Genomic DNA, 19,160 nt, shown 5'->3' on the forward strand with positions numbered 1-19,160 from the left:
TTTTCTGAGATTCTGCAGTTAAGCTGTTCTTCAAACGTGTGCTTCGATCCGGCAATGTATGTTTTTTTTCCTGGCATAAATACAATATATTCTTATTTCTTGTGTGCATTTCTTTCCTTATTGTCTGTGCAGGAGATAATGAGAAGGTCTCTTTCATTAGCTGTTACAGTAGCAAATAGCAGTTGCTGTAAAAACAACAAAAAAAACCCACCTTGTGATTGATTTCAGTGATGTTTTGGTGTTGTAAAGAGTGTATTGTGTCACACAGTGTCTTGCAAACTTGAACTATTTGTAACTTTAAAAAGTATATATAACTCTTAGGGCTTGAAGGATCTCTGCATCTAGTGTGACCTTCTGTTGTAATACAAGTAATGCCATGTTTTTTGTTTGCTTCCGTTTCAAATTCAATTTGCAATGTTTCTTTTAAGATCCTGTTGGCATTTAATTTTGTTAATCATATCTATGGTACAGAATTACTAGCCCCACTTGTTGCCTTTTGTTGAGGCAGTCTATGAAGGAGAAGGTAGTGACTCTATTTGACCGAACGATCAGTGATGGCTGTTCAGTAGTAGTCATCTGAATGAGAACAACCAGGAGAAGGACTCTAATTCTTCCTTACTTGATCATAATACTTTTCCATCACTTCAGCTTTCATACTGATCTCTTACTTTACTCCTGCTTTCATTTTCAGGGCTGTTCTCTCTCTATAAGAATATTGTTTTATGTCACACAAAAATCCATCTCTCTGTCTCTTCCTTTTTACCTCCTCTTACCCCATCATTCCTTTTGTCACTACTTTTTATTTCCTCTAAGCTTTGCCAAGCAATTGTAGCTCTCTGAAGTCATGGTTAACAAGATCAACTTGCCATGTTTAAGGGCTTTTTTCCTTCATTTTTTATTTCATAGAGAGAGCATTGAGGATGGACACTGACATGGGAACACTGTCACGTTTAGGGACACATGCATGTACTCAGCAATCCAAGGTCAAACCAGACAGGCAGCAGTGATTATACAGTGCAAGGCACATGGGGTTTTCGATACAGCCTCTACTGAGTTTAGCTACTTAACTCCTCTATCTTGGCAGTCAGAGACAGCAGCTGGTAGAAAGATGTACTATGCAGGAGTAATCTTGATTGAATAAAATGTACTGCTGCTGTCCTTGGCCCTGAGGTTATCTCCAGTATTCTGAATTAATACACGCCTGTTTAAAACTATATGTAGTTGAAGGATTGGATGCTAGCCTCACTTAAATCTTTGCACTTCTGTGCGAGAGCCAAAGTAGTTTCAGTCTGCTTAGTTCTATGTAATAGCCAAAACAGACATGTCCAGTGTTGCTAATGACTGCTGCTACATTCTGCAAGTCAGATGGATTACTGCAATTATCCCTCTTTTCCAGATGTATTGTGTGTCTGTTAAAATAGACTCTCTGTTTCTTTCCCTAATGTCTTAAGCTGCTACTTGGACCTTGATAAGGATAATGCTTTAAAACCCTTAGGTCTATGATGACAGGAATGAATAATGTCGGTGAGAATGGGGAAAATACTTTGTAACGCTGGTGCAGAGCTGAGGAGTACCCTGGTCAGATTGTAATGAGTGAAATAGCAGACTGTTCAGCATGATTCTTTTTTTATTTTTTTTTTCAGTTGGATGTTATACCAGTTGCTCAGGTCACTCCTTTTTAGCCTGACGTGAACTGACATGTGCCACAGGTCCTTGACGCACCAGTAATCCCTTGTAAAAATTGTTGCTCCTAACAAGTTTTTGGTAATTAATATGGCTCTGTTCTGTCTTTTATTTCATTAAGATGTTTTGAACTTTCATGTGTCTGTGAAAACAGACAATACAAAGAAATTAGTAAGAAACGTTGATTCAGAGTGATTAAGACCTGTGAGAACAAGTATTAGGCGTACCTTATTACCTAACTAGTATAGTTTCTGACTATGGAAAAGCCAAGAACTCTCCTCTGACATAGAAAATAGGAAATACTGTACTTATGGCATAGTGATTTTTGACTTGCTGGTGTACCAAAATTTGCAAAATTGAAAATCTGAGACTTCCGAACATGCAGGTCAACAATAAATTAATAAAAGCAGCAGCCATATTAGTTACTGGTAGATGAGTTCGTGTCATTATGGGAGACCTTTTGTTGCACACCTGTTTAGCAGATGAGAAATAGATTTTATTCTAAGTTATCTATGTCAGCATAACTAGTTCAAAAAGCTGTTTTGCCTAATGTCATGTAGTGAAGACAATCTCTATAAGGTACAAGTGAAAATTTATGAGGTAGTAATACATTGAATGATTGTTTATATTGCCTTTCTCTAGCATATATTTGCAGGATTTTATTCTTCATTGATAACATGGAACTCTGAAACCAAGATATCTATGATGTTTTAGAAATATATAGGTAAATGAATCTTAAATCTTTATGAATAAACAGAAATTGAATACAAAAGGTATTAAACTAATATGAATAGAACTTTCCCTGAAGTCGGTTGTTCAGAAATGCTGTTTTGTTATATTAACTGGGTATCTCACAGCATTTAGAGATTAGTCATTAATTTATATCATCATTTGATGGACAGGATTTATACTGCAGAGAAGATGATAAAATATTAACAAAGATGCATTTATCTTGTTGAATCAACTTGATGATGATAAAGATTCTGTTTTCATGATCCAAATGTATTAATATGCAGCTTGGAAAATTGAAAGATTAATTAACACAGATTAAGTCTAATTGAACAGTCTGGTGTGTGCAGACTGTGTGCTAGTTATCTGGAATACAAAGGTGAATCTGCAGATTGTACTTTTTTGTGATGTTTAGGGGACAAAATATAATGAAGGATGGGTGAAATTGTAACTTGTGGATGTAGAGATGCAGAAACCATTTTCTTTGTTGGAGAATTATGCTAGCCCCTTCTATCTAGATCTTTGTAAGCTGTTCACAGCCTTTGAGTCTTTCAGCCATGAAGAAGCTTGGAAAAGGCCATCAAGATGCCTGAAAACCCACCCATATTGAATCCTTATTTTAACAGTGACTTGGTAGAGTTTCACTCAGAGTTGTCTGTTTCTTACGTCTTTTGACCTTGTATGATCCAAAGCCCCATAACATAAATGAAATGGGAGTCAGCATTGCCTTTTTCTCTTCACTCCCTGAGTTGAAGATATATTGATAGCTCCTTCTCAGTACTGGCCAAGATCAGCCTCTGGAGAAATCTGCCAAGGATGCTCAGATGCTCAGGCTAGTTTAAAATATTGGCTATCACCAAAGGGGCTGACTATGATTGCCTGACCACTGGAGGGCACTATTAATAAACAGCTGACTGCTGTAAGACTATTTTCTCTTGGTGTGAAAATTTTGTCCCCAAATTAGCCATAAACTTTTCCTACAGTACCGTAGTATTATGACAGTGAGTGGGAAAGAAAAGCATTAATTTTATTAGCATATATTAAGAACGTACAAAATGTAGGGTTATGTTGCTTGGAGACGATGGATAAGGCACCTGGAAAAGCAATGGTGGGTGCAGGTCTCCTCTACTGGCCACACCACTGACTCGCTTATACCATTTTGTTTGTTTATTTATTGAAATAGCCACTCTTTAATCACTACTCATATTGTAGGTCTGTTTGGTCTAAGGTATCAGAAAGCCTTCAGTCCAGGGAGGAACCCGAAAGGAAAAAGAGGAAGCACAATGTTTATGTTTTGGGGGGGCTCACTGTCGCTGGAGGTGTTCAAGAAAGATGTAGGTGTAGCACTGAGGGACATGGTTAGTGGGCATGATGGGGATGGGTTGACCATTGAACTCAATGATCCTAGAGGTCTTTTCCAACCTTTATGATTCTATAATTCTATAATATGAGGAGGCAGCTGGCAGCCAAGCTGTTGTCTGGTCACGATGTGGTAGGTAACAACCTTGACCCAGATTTTCTCACTTTTCATCAGGCAAAATTCCCTTTGATCTTTTGAAAGTAACCTGTCGGTTATTTACTTGCTCTGTAACAAGATGCCTTCCAAAGATTTTGTTGATCACCCTTGGTTTTATTTTTCTGGAGAGCAGAGGAATGAAACATTGTAATGCAGAATGAGTGAAAATTAACTAGTAAACAGAGGAGCTGTTACCCAGAAATTACTCATAAGAAATAAAACAAAACATACTGACCTTCTCTTCAAGGTTGAATTATACGCGTTTTTCAAAGTCATTGAATCTTGAGAAGTACTCAGTCTTCCCCCCTCCCCCCCACTTCTCTTCACAAAGAAGTTACTGTTGCATCTGCTACTGGTTACTTAAGAAGCACCAAGGAAAAAAGAAACACAATTGTTTTGTTGTACTATTTTTGTGCATGTCCTGGGTCTGTCCTCTGTGCTTCATGCTTATTAACACTAACTTTCTATTCATGTGTTGTGTCATTCTTTCTGAAGAGTATTTAGAATTGGAAGATCCCACCGTGACAGAACTAGGAAGAAATGAAACTAACATTTTTAAGAGTGTCTTACAGTAAGCACTAAAAACTGGTTTTTTTTGAGATTTTTTAAAAAATGTTTTTATTCTTTTAACGTTTAGCGCTAACTTATGTCTAGGACCTGTCCTTCAGAAACTTTCTCATGCCAGGTATTTGGAAGCTTGCAAGCTAATTGCACTGCTGTGGTAAAATGGATTTATCAAGTAGAGAACGCGGCCCTTCGCTCTGCAACAGCAAGCTGTATTGGTAGAAATAATTGGAAGGATGTTGATGAATGTTAGACTGGTAGTGAAAGGTTTTTATATGTAGTGAGTCAGTTTTTGATGGGCAGCAGGGTCCTGGCTGGAACTCACTACTAAGTTAAATACTTCTCCAAGCTATACTAGAAACAGCTTCTGAGACAGCTGAGGAGTGGATAGAAAGCTGTACATTCTTGTTTAACAACTGGAATATAGTATGGAGATATGGTGTTTGATTTAAAATGTTAAGCAGGTAACGAGCTAATTGAAGGAAGCACTGAAAAAACTTAATTAATGAATAGAAACCTGTGCAAGTGCCTTCTGGACCCAGTTATAAACCTGAAAGACTGGATTTAGCCCATGCTATGTGTTAGATGATTCTCTGCAAGATGTGTATAAGTGTAGTGGATTCTGAGATACCCAGTATTCTAAACAAAAGGCAGGAAAAACTCTGCAAATGTATCCACTAACCTTTTTCTTTTAGGGTAGAGGTCATGTCTTCATTAATATTTATATGTAAAATTGCTCAACTGGCACGCTGTTTAGAGAATGTAAAGATGCAGCCTTCTTTTTGTCCCTCTGCTCCAGGTAGTATGAAATACGAGAGGCACCTAGGTATCTTTCCCCCTTGACCCTCTGCTTCCTGTATGTTTTTCCAGAAGGTTTTTAGACATACAAGTGGAAATAGAGTAGTGCCCTCCTGCTCCTAACTCTTCGATTCAGATATGCAAAAGAGGAAAATGAGGCAGAAATGTTATATTCCATGTATCTTCCACTGGTTTAAATGTTGGGAAAAAGAAGTTACTGGTCCAAGAGCGACCTTCCATCTTGTAGCTCCCTGCTGAGAGCAGGTGTTTTATGTACACTAGGCTGGCAATTATTGTCTCTCTGGAGCATTAACATGCTGCTGATAACCAGCTGTTGAAACACATTGATTGGACCTTGTTGGCAATTGGAGCAGAATGGCTGATAGTTTAAAACTCTTTAAAACTGAGTTTGGACAGTGCAGAAATGTTGTGGTCAACCAGGAGCAGAATGTGAGGGTCCCCCAGGAGTCTTCTCCAACATGCTGAGTTATTTTGTTGGCTTGTTTTATGGTTCTCTGATATAGGAAAAGCACTGAAATGTCTCTAATTTAGGCTGAAGGCAACTTTCTGCAAACTGTCCTCTGAATTTTGGTTGCTCATTAACACTGTAACTCTTCTAGGTAATGAGAGACTGAGATGTTCACAACATATTATTCATAGGTGGTCATTTCATTAGTTGGACATGAGGCAAGGTGATGCCTGATTTTTATTTTCACTTTTGATTTATTTATTTATTTTGCAGTTTAGTAAAGATTCATGTGTGCTTTGCCCTTAGTGCAGTCCTGTGAGAAGGAAGATGGTCACAGTACCTGCCCTAAGGGCTCCCAGCTGCGGGAGGCTGCTGGTGGCAGCGGGGAGGAGAGGAGGGCAAGGAGGAAGCGTGCAGGGCAGGCAGAGGCCAAGGGCTTCTGTAGTAGTCCAGAGCACAACTGCAGGTTGTGTTCCTTGCTATAGATACAGCAATTGTGGCAGTACATGATGATTCAGTTTTGGAGTGGTGGTGAAACAAGAATAAATGAGAATCCTTTTTTTATTTTCTTTTTGTCAGGTTGCATTTCTGTTGATTAGTTTCTCAGACTGACGTGCCTTGTCGCAGCTAAAAGGCTAAATCGGATGCAAAGGATAAGGTTGAAATGTGAGCATACAGCAGAATGAGACTAGCCCTTTCAGCAAAGGTAGTGCTAGGCTGCATCCACCCCTTTCTGTAAGATCAGCGCCTGCTTTTTGTGAGGGAATATAATCAAAATTGGTCCCATTTCTTGGCTGGCTGATCACTTCTGCAGAAACTTGGTCTGGCAGAGAAGCCTCACTTATTGCAGCAGTGTGTATTTCAGAGGAAGTGTCAGAGAAGGCGTGTCATCGCCTTTCTTCAAATAATAGGCTCTCTTCTAGGTTCCCTATGCATAGGGAGTCTCCATGTCTTTTTTTTTTTTTTTCAGACAGGCAGGTAGCATCCACAGTGAAGGCAGATGCTTAGACATATGAAATGGAAACAGAAGCACATAAGCTCAGCCCTTACAACACATGACCGTGAAAGTTAGTAGCTGCTTTGTACCAGCTCTGACTCGTGCTATATTTTAGCCAGCAGGCAGATGCTGGGGTCACGTTTTCTTCCTTATATGATCAAGTAAGAAAGTAAATTTGTATTTGGATGATCTTTGCCTTGTTGCAGGTACCCAAATGCATATTTTGAGCATCATAAGTGCTTTAAAGCCTTGCATCTTGCATGCCCAGTTGCCTCATAGAATTGTAGATCTGTAGAACAGAAGATAAATGTTTATTATAGAAAATGTCACTTGTGGGTGGTTACTGCTAAGTGTTTCAAGGTAGGTTGATATAACACGATTCCCATTGTCCTCAGAGTTGTCAGAATAGAAAAAAAAGATGTTAATTGACTGGGTTTTGTTCCTTTTATTTGAAGTGAAAGGACTCAAGTGCTTGAAAGAATTATGTTTAGGCAGACAACAGCACACTGAAATTGAACTTCTGGGCTTTAACTTCAAAGATTTGACAGAACTGAGAATTTAAAGTTTTGGCTTGTTTTGGATTTGTTTGTATAGGAGGGATACTTTGGAGTTGCAGATTATCATAGAGCGAAACATGCGGGATTCAGCACTTGCATTTGCTTTTGTAGAAAGTTAATCTGATTTTTTTCAGCAAGATACCTTCAGTGTTACAGATCATCCTTCTCCTATTCACTGTACCTTTTGTGCTACCAGATGTCAGTCTGATTTTGCTCAGAACCTTTGATATCGGTATGTAATCTCTGCAACAGCAGTAAGTCTTTAATGCCACAAAAGTGAAGATTTGCTATGTATGGTTTTGCTGTGCAGCCTCTCAATCTGTCCGTATTTAAACTAGCTGCAAAAGCTCACGTGGCAGAGAGCTGGATCTGCACACTTGAGCGTGTAAGAGCATTTCTTCAAAACCTAGTGCTTGACAATGTTTCAGAACTTGGAGTCTTTATCCTGTCACTTTCTAGTAACTGGGGTAGAAGAATAGCGCCTGTGGAAGCAGCTGAGATATTTACCTTGACAGCTGTAACTTGTTGTAGTTTTGCATCCTTACAGAACTGTGGTAACAACTGCAAGGTGAGAGTTTACTTTGGTTTGAAGTGAGATGCCTCTCTTGTTTCGGAGGCATCGCTTCTGTTCTGTATGGCTTCACTGACTGTGGTGATGGTTGTGGGTACAGGCCTACCAGCTCAGCTGCAGAATTTAGCATAGCGTTCCTAATGCATGCTCATAGCCTCGCTTGCTTTCCATCAGGGGAGCACTGGACCATGGTCACAGTTTCTTTTCTGTTGCTGGCCAGGCCGAACCACTTGGCAGAACCAAAGTAACAGTGTGCCGTGCATACCACTGTGCACACAGACTCAGTCAATGGTGAGGAACAGCATTAGGCCAGGAGTGTAATGAGCTGTGATTCGTCACGGAATCTGTGCAGACTGAAAGTCCTGCAATCTGCATGGTAATGGACTCAGGTGCCTTGGCTGTTTTTTCTGAATATATCCAGAAGTGTTTCTGAAGTAGTTTTTTTCATTAACATCCTTAAATGTTCTGATATTCTGTTTGGCATGATGCTATTAAATGAAAAGTCTATGTCTGTAAACATGTGCAAAGAGACAAACTGGTGTAGAAGCTTTCTGAATTTCTAGTTGATAACATCCAAAGGTCATAGAACTTTCCTCAAATTTGTTTTGTTATTTAAAAACAAAAACAACAGGTGCTTTGACCAGGCTGACAGCTTTCCAGAATCTTCTGTTCAATGACCTCATTAAACAAGTCTGATTACTATTCTGGCAATTATTTTCTCACTACTTGAGAGATCTGATGTTGTAGTGCTGCTGCATCTTGTGCATGGTGAACAGTGCTTCCATTCTCGAACTCGTGTGATATTTGTGACCTTAACCCATACAAAGTTAAGCAGATGCATGACTGTTTTGACTAGATGGCATCCCCGAGTTTGTGCACGTTCATGGGGATGCCATCTGTGCCCGCTGCCTTGACCTGGGACATCTGTTCAGTAGCTCTACAAACATCTGCCATAAGTGCTGATGCTGCTTCTTGAAAGAGGCTGCAGGGCTTCATTTGGCACTTGATCAGGGATCAGAAGTTGTCAAGTCAAAATGGTTACTTTGCTTTATTTATGTTTGGATGTGATAAAGGGGATGATTTCTTGAACGATGTGCAAAATCAGTTATGCCTTAGTTCTTAGAGCTCTGATCAGAGCCTTTAATCGGGATTGTCCTTACCAGATGGTGCCCTGTCTTTCCTGTGCAGTGTTTTAGTGTCTTATGATAGTTAGCATCATAAAGATGAGAACAGTGAGTGCTGTATGCACTAAAGATGTTCACAAGAACATTTATTCCAGAATTGTTCCAGGGGTTGTGATTGTTGTCTGTGATCTCTCCCTCTGGCCACTTTCACAACATCAAAGCAGTAACATCCTTGAATGAAATGTATCAGTTTGTCACACGTTAAGATCACTGCTGTGTTAAGTATGATGAGTACATGAATATGTTTCTTTAATGCAGATAGTGGATTAAACCAACTCATCTGAGAAAAATACTTTGGTCTTTCAACTTCAGGTGTCTTGTTTTTATTTAATGTTGATATTGACTTCTCCATTTTTTTCGTGGGTCATTACATCCATATAATGTATTTCCAACTTACAGTATGCTTTCAGGTACCTGAAGAGTAAACATCAGTAAGCCAGTCATTATCCTCTCATAGCTGTACCCTTATGGGAGGTAGATATGGGTCGCAAAAGTTGTCAAAAAGAATGGTAAAGCATCTTAATTGTGGAATAATATAGTCCGCCTGTAAAGCACATTCCATGACCTTAAAACAACCCAACTTCTTTGATGTGTATAAAATTAATCTGAATTTAGAAACACCTTTTTGCTTTTCTCTCTTTTATGCATTGGGATTTGAATGAGAGGGTCCGCTGTCACATATATAGAAAACATTTGAATTCTGTATTTGCGTAAAAAGAAGCCAGTAGTAGCTTATACGCTTAGCAAGTATGGAAGTTCTAGCAGTGGAATAATTTCAACCAAGGTCGTATCATGCTGTTCACAGAACATAAATACAAAGCATGCTTTCTTAATACATGCATTCTGAGAACTTAATCTGTCAAAATGATTTTGTCTGTTTAAAAAGAAAAAACACCCCACTCAATGAGAAATAAATAAAACAAGAAAGCATCGCTTCCTGCTAACAAGTTGACAAATAGGTGGCTCTCTGACATGTGTCTTCGAAAAAGTGATGAGGAGGGCAGCAGGGGGCTAACTGTAGCAACGAGCTGACACACGTATCTGAGACCCATTCCAGTCAGACTTCGTGCAGCTGTTATGCAGCAGCAGAACTGGTTGTAATACTCAGCTGTCTCCCTGGGGCTATTGATATGGATCTCATGGCAAGAATGAAAGTTAACACTTGCTGTTGATGCATTTATTCAGGCAGTACAAGTATGGGAGGCCAGCTCAGTTTTACCAGATGCTGTAATACTTTAAGGAACCCTGACTTGTTCTGTTCCTGTGTTTCTCCTTCTTCTTCTTAAAACATTGGGAAGAATGTATAAGAAGATATGCATGTTGGAGACCGGTTGATTTTCTTTCCTTTTGCGTGGAAGCTTTCCCCCCCTTTGTTTACCTGTAAATTTACAGTAGATCAGAACTTGTGCAATGGCACATGAACTCAAAGGTGAGTTGCTTTTGAAGAAGCTTTCCTCTAGAGTCCGTTTGGAGGAGAAAAGAAAAAACGTTTTCTACCAAGAAAGCTACCTGGAGATGAATTATACTCTGAGTAAATACCACTGTACCTTCTGAGCTGTGGACGTAGCCCTGTGTATGTGTTTATCTAGACAAGATCTCCGAATTTGCTCATCTTGAAAACATTAAAAAATCAGTGCAGAAGTGCTGGTTTAAACTGCCGTGCTGTATTTAAATACCAGAGATGTGAGTTGGGCTTAACCAGATGATTTCCGCTGTTGGGATTTTGTTGACTGCTGTTTGCTGATGTTTGAGTGTAACTACTTCTGATTTGTCCTTATTGAAGGGTGATGAAAAGTAGGTGCAGAATTTGTCTGTTGTCATCCTCTTTTCTGGTAATGTGGAAGAGGTAGAACGTGTCGTGTACAGTCCTGAGGCACTTGGCAGTGCAGCAGGTATACATGTATAGTTAGCACTGTCTATTGTGGTAAGTTTTAACAAATCACTTGGGCGTTTTATAAAATTAGTCAGGGGACTGACAACAAGGTGGTTTTAGTTCAGAAGTAACAGTTGAAGCTAAAGCTTATCAGATGGAAACTGTTGCTTTGCAGTTCCCCATGCTGTTCAAATAATATGGCATAGATGTAAGTGCGATATCAGATTGCCATTCCCAGAGCTGGGTATTGCCTTTTTTAATACCAAACAAAACATTGTGCAGTAAGTGATCAGCTCCATAGCTGCAAGGCATCGTGAAGAGTGACTGCAGGAAGTGATGTGCTTCCCACAGCAGTAGCTTGTCCTAGAATCACAGAATGGCTTAGGTTGGAAGGAGCCTTGAAGGTCACTGAGCTCCAACACCCCTGCCGTGAGGAGGGCTGCCAACCACTAGATCAGGCTCTTGGCCCCATCCAACTTGACCTTGAGTGCTTCCAGGGATAGGCTTACACCTTCTTTGGGCAACCTGTTCCAGTGCCTCACCACCTTCTGAGTAAAGAATTTCATTCTAACATCTAACCTAAGTCTCCCCCTCTTTTAGTTTAAAGCCATTCCCCCTTGTCCTATCACTATCAGACTATGTAAAAAGTCAGTCCCTTTCCTGCTTGTAAGCTCCCTTCAAGTACTGGAATGCTGCAATGAGGTCTCCCCAGAGTATTCTCTTCTCCAAGCTAAACAAGCACAACTTCCTCAATGTTTCTTCATAGGAGAGGTACACCAGCCTTTTGATCATCTTCGTGGCCTTCCTCTGGACCCGCTCCACCAGCTCTGCATCCATCCTGTACTGGGGGCCCCAGGCCTGGATGCATTACTCCAGATGAGGCCTCACAAGGGCAGAGTAGAGGGGGACAGTCACCTCCTTCTCCCTGCTGCCACCCCTCTTTTGGTGCAGCCTGGGATGCGGTTAGCCTTGCTCTCAGGCTCTTCTATGATCAACCATGTAAATATATTTATATTTATATAAATACTTTGTGTGTAAGAAATGCATCACTCTTCTTCCCTTTCTTTGGTATTTTTTTGATATTATTTTTCTTCCTCTCTGCTGCTTATCTGAACAAGAGTGAAAGTTTCTTCAATGACTTCCTTTTGAGCTTTGACAGAAGATGGCAATTACGAAACCTTTCAGTTCACTGTTGATTCTTGCCCTAGTACTATCCAGTATCTTCTCTATGTTGACTGTGTTTTTACCAAGTATCAAAATAAAATAATAACTTCCTCTCCAGATTTCTTATGAGAGTTAAGGTATTTAAAGGGGATGGTGATGGTAGTTAATCAAGATTCTGCTCTTCTGTTTAGAGAAGCCCTGTTCCTTTGACCTCCTCGTGCTTTTATATGTATGAGACCAGGCAGTTCCATCACAACACCAACCTTTCTTATTTTTCCCTCTCTGTACTGCGTGTCTTTTATTCATAAATAAGTCTGTCCAGCTTTCATTTAGTTTTAGTTTTGCCTCTATCTGCTTTGCTCTTGATTGTTTGTTTCAGGTGACCTGATAATGTTTATGTTCTATGTGGAAAAAAATCTTATGGCTATCTGAACTTAAAGGCATTGTCAGTATGAAGGAGGGTTGGAGTTTCTTTTGGTCAAGCATTGTCTTGATGTTCCCCTTCTCAATCTATTGTGATCTGTTGAACATCTCCATCTCTTGTTTTATTTTGTAACACGAAATGTGAAAAGCTGAATTATTTGGGAGGAACTTGGTTCTGAGTAGCCTCTGCTTCACTGGTAAGAAAAAATCTTACATGTGCCTTGTCCATACTTGTCCACACCAGCTGATGAGATCTGCGTGCAGCTGAGCTGGGTAAAAGGTTTGAGTGAGAATGAAAATTGGTACCTAGGTATTTATTATTTTATCTTGGATTTTTTTCTTTTGTGTTATGGAAATAGACTTTATTACTGTTGTGTTGGTTGGTTGTTTTTGATTTTTACGCCTCAAATCAGCATCCAACTTTCAACTGCAGAGTTACATTGATATTGCCCAGTTGGGAGAACATGACATTGCAGAGGCAGGCAGGGTAAGGACTAGCCATAAAACCTAACATCTGTTCTTCGTTGAAGGAGTTTTTCTAGTACAAAAGGAGGTTTCTGTCACCTTTCTGTAAGCAGGCCATCATTTTAAAAGGAAAAAAGAGCAACTTGATTTGACATGCTGTAAGTACTCTGCATGATCTGAGGTCCAAGTTGAGATTTAGTAATTTATGCTGTCAGTGCATTGCCACTGGTAAGGGCTGAATTCACCCTAGAAAAAGATCTGGCTCCTCCTGCCAGTGTGACGCCAATTAATAGCTTTACTTTGTTAACAAGGCAGTACTGCCCAAAGACTATCCTCTTGTGACAACTCTGTGAAGGCTTTGATTGCTTATGCCAGATGTTGAGACACCTAATCTAGCCAGGAGGCTTTGTTCCCTTGTAAAGCTGAACAATTACAGCTGTAAAAATAAAACTGAGAAAATGAATTAAGCACAATTGCATGTAAGGGAGTCCTAAAAGTAAACAATTTTTAAACTAGATTTGTGAATAGTGAATACAAATTCAATGATTACCTGGAGCTTTCTTCCCTTAATGGCTTTTTGTTTGTTCATTGGTAATGATACACGTGGTCCTTTATTTTGGCATTGCCTACAACTCCTGCATTTATAGAAAACATCTTGGTGAATAGAATAAGGATCATTTTCTTGTTGTAGAGCCTGTTCTGTGGATAATAAGAGGACTTCAGTTTCTAGGACAATCAAATGGCTTTGAACATGAGCTGTTTTTGTGTAAATGGTATTGCTATTTTTGTAATGCACTGAATGTGTAGTACTTGTCTTTCTACCTCTTTTTGGAAAATGAACTTGTAGATGATTTATGCTGAGTAATGTCCTCAAATGATGACCTTCCATGTAGTGTTTGCTTAAGAAAGTCTATGAATTAAGAAGAAAATGTCAGAAGCAATGAATAGACCAAAAATGGAACTGATTCTTCTTATGTTTTAAATACAGCTATTTTGAACTGGAGAGCAGTGGCTTACGGGATGAGATTAGATATCACTACAGGTTTAATGGGAAGTCAAGAACAGAGGTGTTCCCATACCGTCTGGCAGATGGACAGTGGCACAGGATTGCAGTGTCACTTAGTGCATCCCACCTTCTGCTCCATGTGGACTGCAACAGGTAAGAAAATATGTTCAATGTTTTATTTATTTAAAAATGCTCTCTGCTTACCGCCCAAGAATAACATTGCAAAAAGAGATTTTTTTTTAAAAAAGCTTAATTTTAAAAGTACAGCTAACTGCAATAGAATAAGAAAAGGAAAATAAAGGATTAAGCTGAAACAATACATTGTAATTATGAATTAATGTGGAAATGGTTGATTGCTGACTGGGGAGTATTAAATGCGTCTCTGTAGTTTAGGCACTTGCTGATGTTATGTTTGACTGTGATTGCATTTAAGTGTGATAGATCGGTGTGCAGTCTGTTCTGTTGTGAACTGCTTCACTCAGTGTACCTGAAAACTTGAAGAATGGAGAGATTTGTCAGAGCCTTTTTAATTTCCTTTTACATAATCAAGCAATGCACATTTTATTTTGATTTCCACCCAGCGCTCTGCTTGGAAACTTCTGAGAAACATGAAAGCTTCTTTTTGCATGTACAGAACTGGATGCTGTTTATTTGCTGAGGAGTATTCTGTCCGTCATTTCACTTGGTTGCTGTGTAGAAGTTGTGAAGACTGCAGAATGGCAGATTGTCAGGATTTCAAGGAATAGAAAAGCAACAAACCTAGAATCTCTCTTCCCCCAGAATCTCTCTCTTCCACTGGGATATGATCTCCCAACATGCTGAAGCCTGGCCTTTGCTAACTTAGTGATTGTTGGGGAAACTCAAAAAACTCAAAATTGGGACCTTTGAAATAGTCTTTAGGAATGAGGAAAACAAACCATTACTTTCAGTTATTCTAGTGCTGGAATGAGTATCAAAATATTTTTTTGCCTTCAGTGAGAACATCTGTCCAGCACATGAGTTTTAGAATTGTGACACTTGAATGGACTGAGTGACAGCTGATATTTATTTCTATAGTCCTTGTTTCATACAGGTGGACAGAATAAAGTTACGGGACTATTGTGGGAGTAGGGGGTCATTGGGACATCTGGAAAAGCTTTAATATTGACTGAAGTAACTATAAAGTACTGTTTTGAGAAGGAAGTTGCAACCATTTTCTGCAGCTGCATTGATTATTGATAGTGAAAACTTGATCTCAAGCGAGCTTGCTTATTAAATCCTTTTGTTTGGACCCTAAAAGCAATTATGTGCTTAGAGCAGTTTTAATTTCATTTAGGCATGAAATGATTGTCTTCATTTCAGTCTTCTGATTTACTTACCTTACTCTTAGTTGTTCATCTGTTGTATTATTTCTTGGCTTACCACAGTGTACTTTTCTGTTTGTTGACATAATGGGTTTTGGGACAGATTACTCATCATGTCCTATGTTTTTTTTTTCTTATGAATAGCAAGTGTGTTCTTGGAAGACCCCCTTATGAGGTTTTTTTTTTGCTGTCTGGCTTCTTGAGTACTTCATTGAAGGAAGACAACGCAAAAAGCCTGTTTGGTACAGAAGTCTATCCATGGACAAGAGAGCTGCAAAGAATCATGGTTGATTTTCTTTACAGTAACAGACAGCAATAGATAAATAAGATTATGGAATAAAGTATGCTGTCATATGAGGAGATAAATGTGTATAGATGTCTCTGCCAGGTAGCCCTAAACAGGGCTCATGCATCTGTGAGTGTCCTCTAGGCTACTCCCAGTTCAGATCCATACCTAAATTCCATGTGTTTGTGCTTGTTTATAACAACTCCTGAATAATGCAGTGGGAATAGTTTTGAAAGCATAACTTGAAGGCAGATAATAGTAGAAGTTTTAATGAAAAAAAACCGAGAGGGTTCCTGTCTCAGTGAACTGTGATGTCTCAGTTCAGTTAATTAGAGACCTTTGTGCATGTTGGTGTTGTAGTTTACTTTATATTTTAACCCCCTGCGTCTTTGTGCTTAAAGAAGGAATCCGCATCTTTTTCATCTTGGCACCAGCATTTCTGGCTGACACTACAATGAGCGTCGGAAGATGTGAAAATGAAGTGCTTGGCCTAAAGAAGGGCAAGTCAGTGAGGGGTAATTCTGAGCTCTGCCAAAACCCTTAAGCTTTCTTAATATTAGAGTCAGAAAAGCTGTAGCTGAAGGTATGCACAGAATCCAGTGTTAAAGACTGTAGACTTGACATGTAAATGTCTCCAGTTTAGGCTAATGTGGTGTCATTGGCTCTTAGTGAAGTTCAGGATGCCTGATGAGAATTCATGCTTTGGCAGACTTAATTGAACAAGTAAGTTACAGGGAAGGAGAATACAATTATATCCAGGAGGTTCACCTGTCCCATGTCGTGCAGAGATGCACTCTTTAAAAGAATTCACCGTAACAAGAAGTTAGGTTGAAGAGTGTCTGTCTAGAGAAAGAAGTTCTGTGCTTTGTTTCTTATTACTTCCAGTTCCTTGTTTGTTTAAGAAAAAGAAAAAAAGGCAATCAGAAGAAAAAATTGAAGAAAATTCATCCCTTGGATTAAGTACTAATTTCTTCAAGAGAGTTGCAACTTTACATAGTTTCAAATGTGTGTGAATTTGCATAAGAACATTACTCTTTTTTGGCTACTGGAACACACTATGCATTTGGAAGACCATTCTTGAAGAGTGATGTGTGAATGCGGTGCTGCTAAACTTAGCCTGTATGTGAGATTGCCTTGAAAGTCTTTGCATTGGGAAAGATATCCAGACTCCCCATACTTTTGATACAGGATTTGCTTTGATACTGAAATGTAGCCTCTGGCCTCTAAAAACTGCAGTGAATCAGAAAGCATTGGAGAAGAAACTTTTAAGTTGTAAACAGATAGTTCTGCTTTTATTCTTTGCAGCCTTACCACCTACATCAATCTGATTTGTAAAATTGCTTTGCCATTTAGTACTTGATTATCTTTTGGATTCAACTCAAAGCTGATTTCTGTTTTTTCAGGCCTGGCAGGGTTAGGGAAAGCTACCTGAGGACTGGTAAAAGCCTTTAGTGCCTTTAAGAGTCATCTTTAAAACAGTTTGTTAGCTGCTACTGTAATGATGTGTATGTGATATGGTGGGGAAGGCATATGTATTGAGGGAGATACACTTGTGTGCAAGTACAATAGTGGCCTTTTGAAATCAGTTCCTACTGTGTTGTGCTCCTTCATGAAAACAGAGAACAACAGTTGTTGCTGAGTTTGGTGCTAGAGCTTGGAGCTGATGACACAGGAAGATACATGTAAGTCCAGGCTAAAAACTTATCAATGTCACTGGATTTGGAACATTTTGATAAGGTTCAGAAGATTGAGAAAAATGAGAAGACTATATTCATTATGAATCTTCAGCTGATGCACAAGTAAAACCAATGCTGAAAGCAACATGGAAATGAATTGCAGTGCTGTTCAGCTCCTTCCATCCCCAATGCTGAGCCCACTAGTGGCATACAAATCTTGTTTTAAAACATTTATTCTGCTTAGGATCTGCACCTCCCCTACTGTAGGGAAAAGGAGGTTGTCAGGGGCTGCCTTTCTGGTGAGCACTTGGGCTAACCTAGAGCAACTGTCAGAAGACTGTTAAATAAACTGGCCCTGAAGAGTTACTCTGTAATGAAATAGGCTCTGTCAGGCACCTTCCCAGTTTTGTTTTCTTTGAAGAGCAGAGGTAAAGGATCCTACAGTGCATGGCTGTGTTGTCAGGAGATTTTCAACCCCAGGAGACTGTCAGTGCTTGTAATAGCTGGCATTTGCTTTCAGTTTGGGAATTAGTTTCAGCTGTACAGAGTCTGTAATGTCACCAGTGACTGAGGAAGTAGTGCTGGGGCTGCAGTTTTAAGAGGTGGTAGTAACTGTGTTAAAATGCTTTTATTGACAATTTAAGACATAAATTCAAAATTGTTTTCAGTGTATTTAATTGCTCTGGGGAGGTAAGCTGAAGGCTGTTTGCTTTTTATTTTTATTGTTTTATTTCTCATCAACCATGCTGCTGCAAAGGTAGGCTGCTCCTGTCCAGAGAGCATCGGTACTCTTTTCTTTCAACTCTGTCTGGAGGTGTAAAAGGGAGAAGGCAATTTTCTGTGAGAATTAATGCTTTCCAATAAAAAAATGTTAGAGCATCTTTTATTATGAATCCAGCCTCTGGTTTTGATGGATACTCTTAGATGGCTGTTTGATGGGGGAGGTTGGTGAAGGGTGAGAGAATAGATTATAAAACTGGAGAAAGCTAGGAAGTAGTTTTCATCTGAAAAACATGTGGTTGACATCTTTTATGTTTCTTCTGTTAGAATGGAGCACTAAGGAATAAAATATGCATGAGCAGTGAGACCTTATTAATTGGAAAAATAAATAAATTAAAGCAACATAGTCCAAATATGGGAAACCAATACCCCTGAGTCCTTATAAATAAGATTTTCCAGCTGCCAGCATGAAGTTTTCAACTTCTCTAAAGCAAACCTAATGACTTTGATTAAAATAGGATGCCCAGCCTGCAGCCCATGGCCTGCACACAGCCCGGCGCAGCGCAGCTCACAATGTGGCTGCCCGTTGCTCCGTGCCTTCACCGGGCAATGACCAAACATTGGTGTGCTATTAACCCTAGCTGAGCTGAAACCAGAGCCAGGAGGAGGGCACAGTGCAGTGCTAACTCAAGTTAGGGCAAGAAATTGTGTGCGTTTTGATTAATTGGCTAAGCACAGTCCTGTGAATGGTGAAAAATATACAGCAGTCTTTCTGTTGTGATAAATAACTTTGAGAACAGGTTTCAAGGCTGCAAAAAAATCATCACTGTTTTGGTATACTTGTGATTCCATTTTCAGTCAACTTGAAAACATGACCTGCAAATTTTCAAATGGAATGTATAGAGTTGCAATCAGATATTCAATTAAAAAATGTGATCGTGTCTCTTTACCAGACTTTTATAAACACTGTCTTAGCAGAGAGAAGTAGCCCTTGCCTCACAGCCACACCATATTCATATCATTGCTTTTTGGCAGTACACACATTTGCAAACAATTATTGTCAAGGAGGAAGCACAGGAAAAATAAAATTTCATCCAAAATCTCTGACAAACACTTTGAGAACGTGCTAAGAAGTT

At 39.3% G+C, this 19,160-nt stretch overlaps 1 protein-coding gene across 1 annotated transcript in view; it reads left to right on the top strand.

The window, feature by feature from the left end:
• Positions 1-19,160, top strand: part of NELL1 (neural EGFL like 1) — a 286,742-nt gene that overhangs the window by 23,387 nt on the left and 244,195 nt on the right. Inside the window, exon 4 of the mRNA XM_021402069.1 lies at positions 13,982-14,152. Coding sequence (XP_021257744.1) covers positions 13,982-14,152 — 171 coding nt within the window. The remainder of the gene's footprint in view (positions 1-13,981; positions 14,153-19,160) is intronic.

This window comes from Numida meleagris, chromosome 6 (genome assembly GCF_002078875.1).
Source record: "Numida meleagris isolate 19003 breed g44 Domestic line chromosome 6, NumMel1.0, whole genome shotgun sequence".
Lineage (NCBI taxonomy): Eukaryota > Metazoa > Chordata > Aves > Galliformes > Numididae > Numida > Numida meleagris.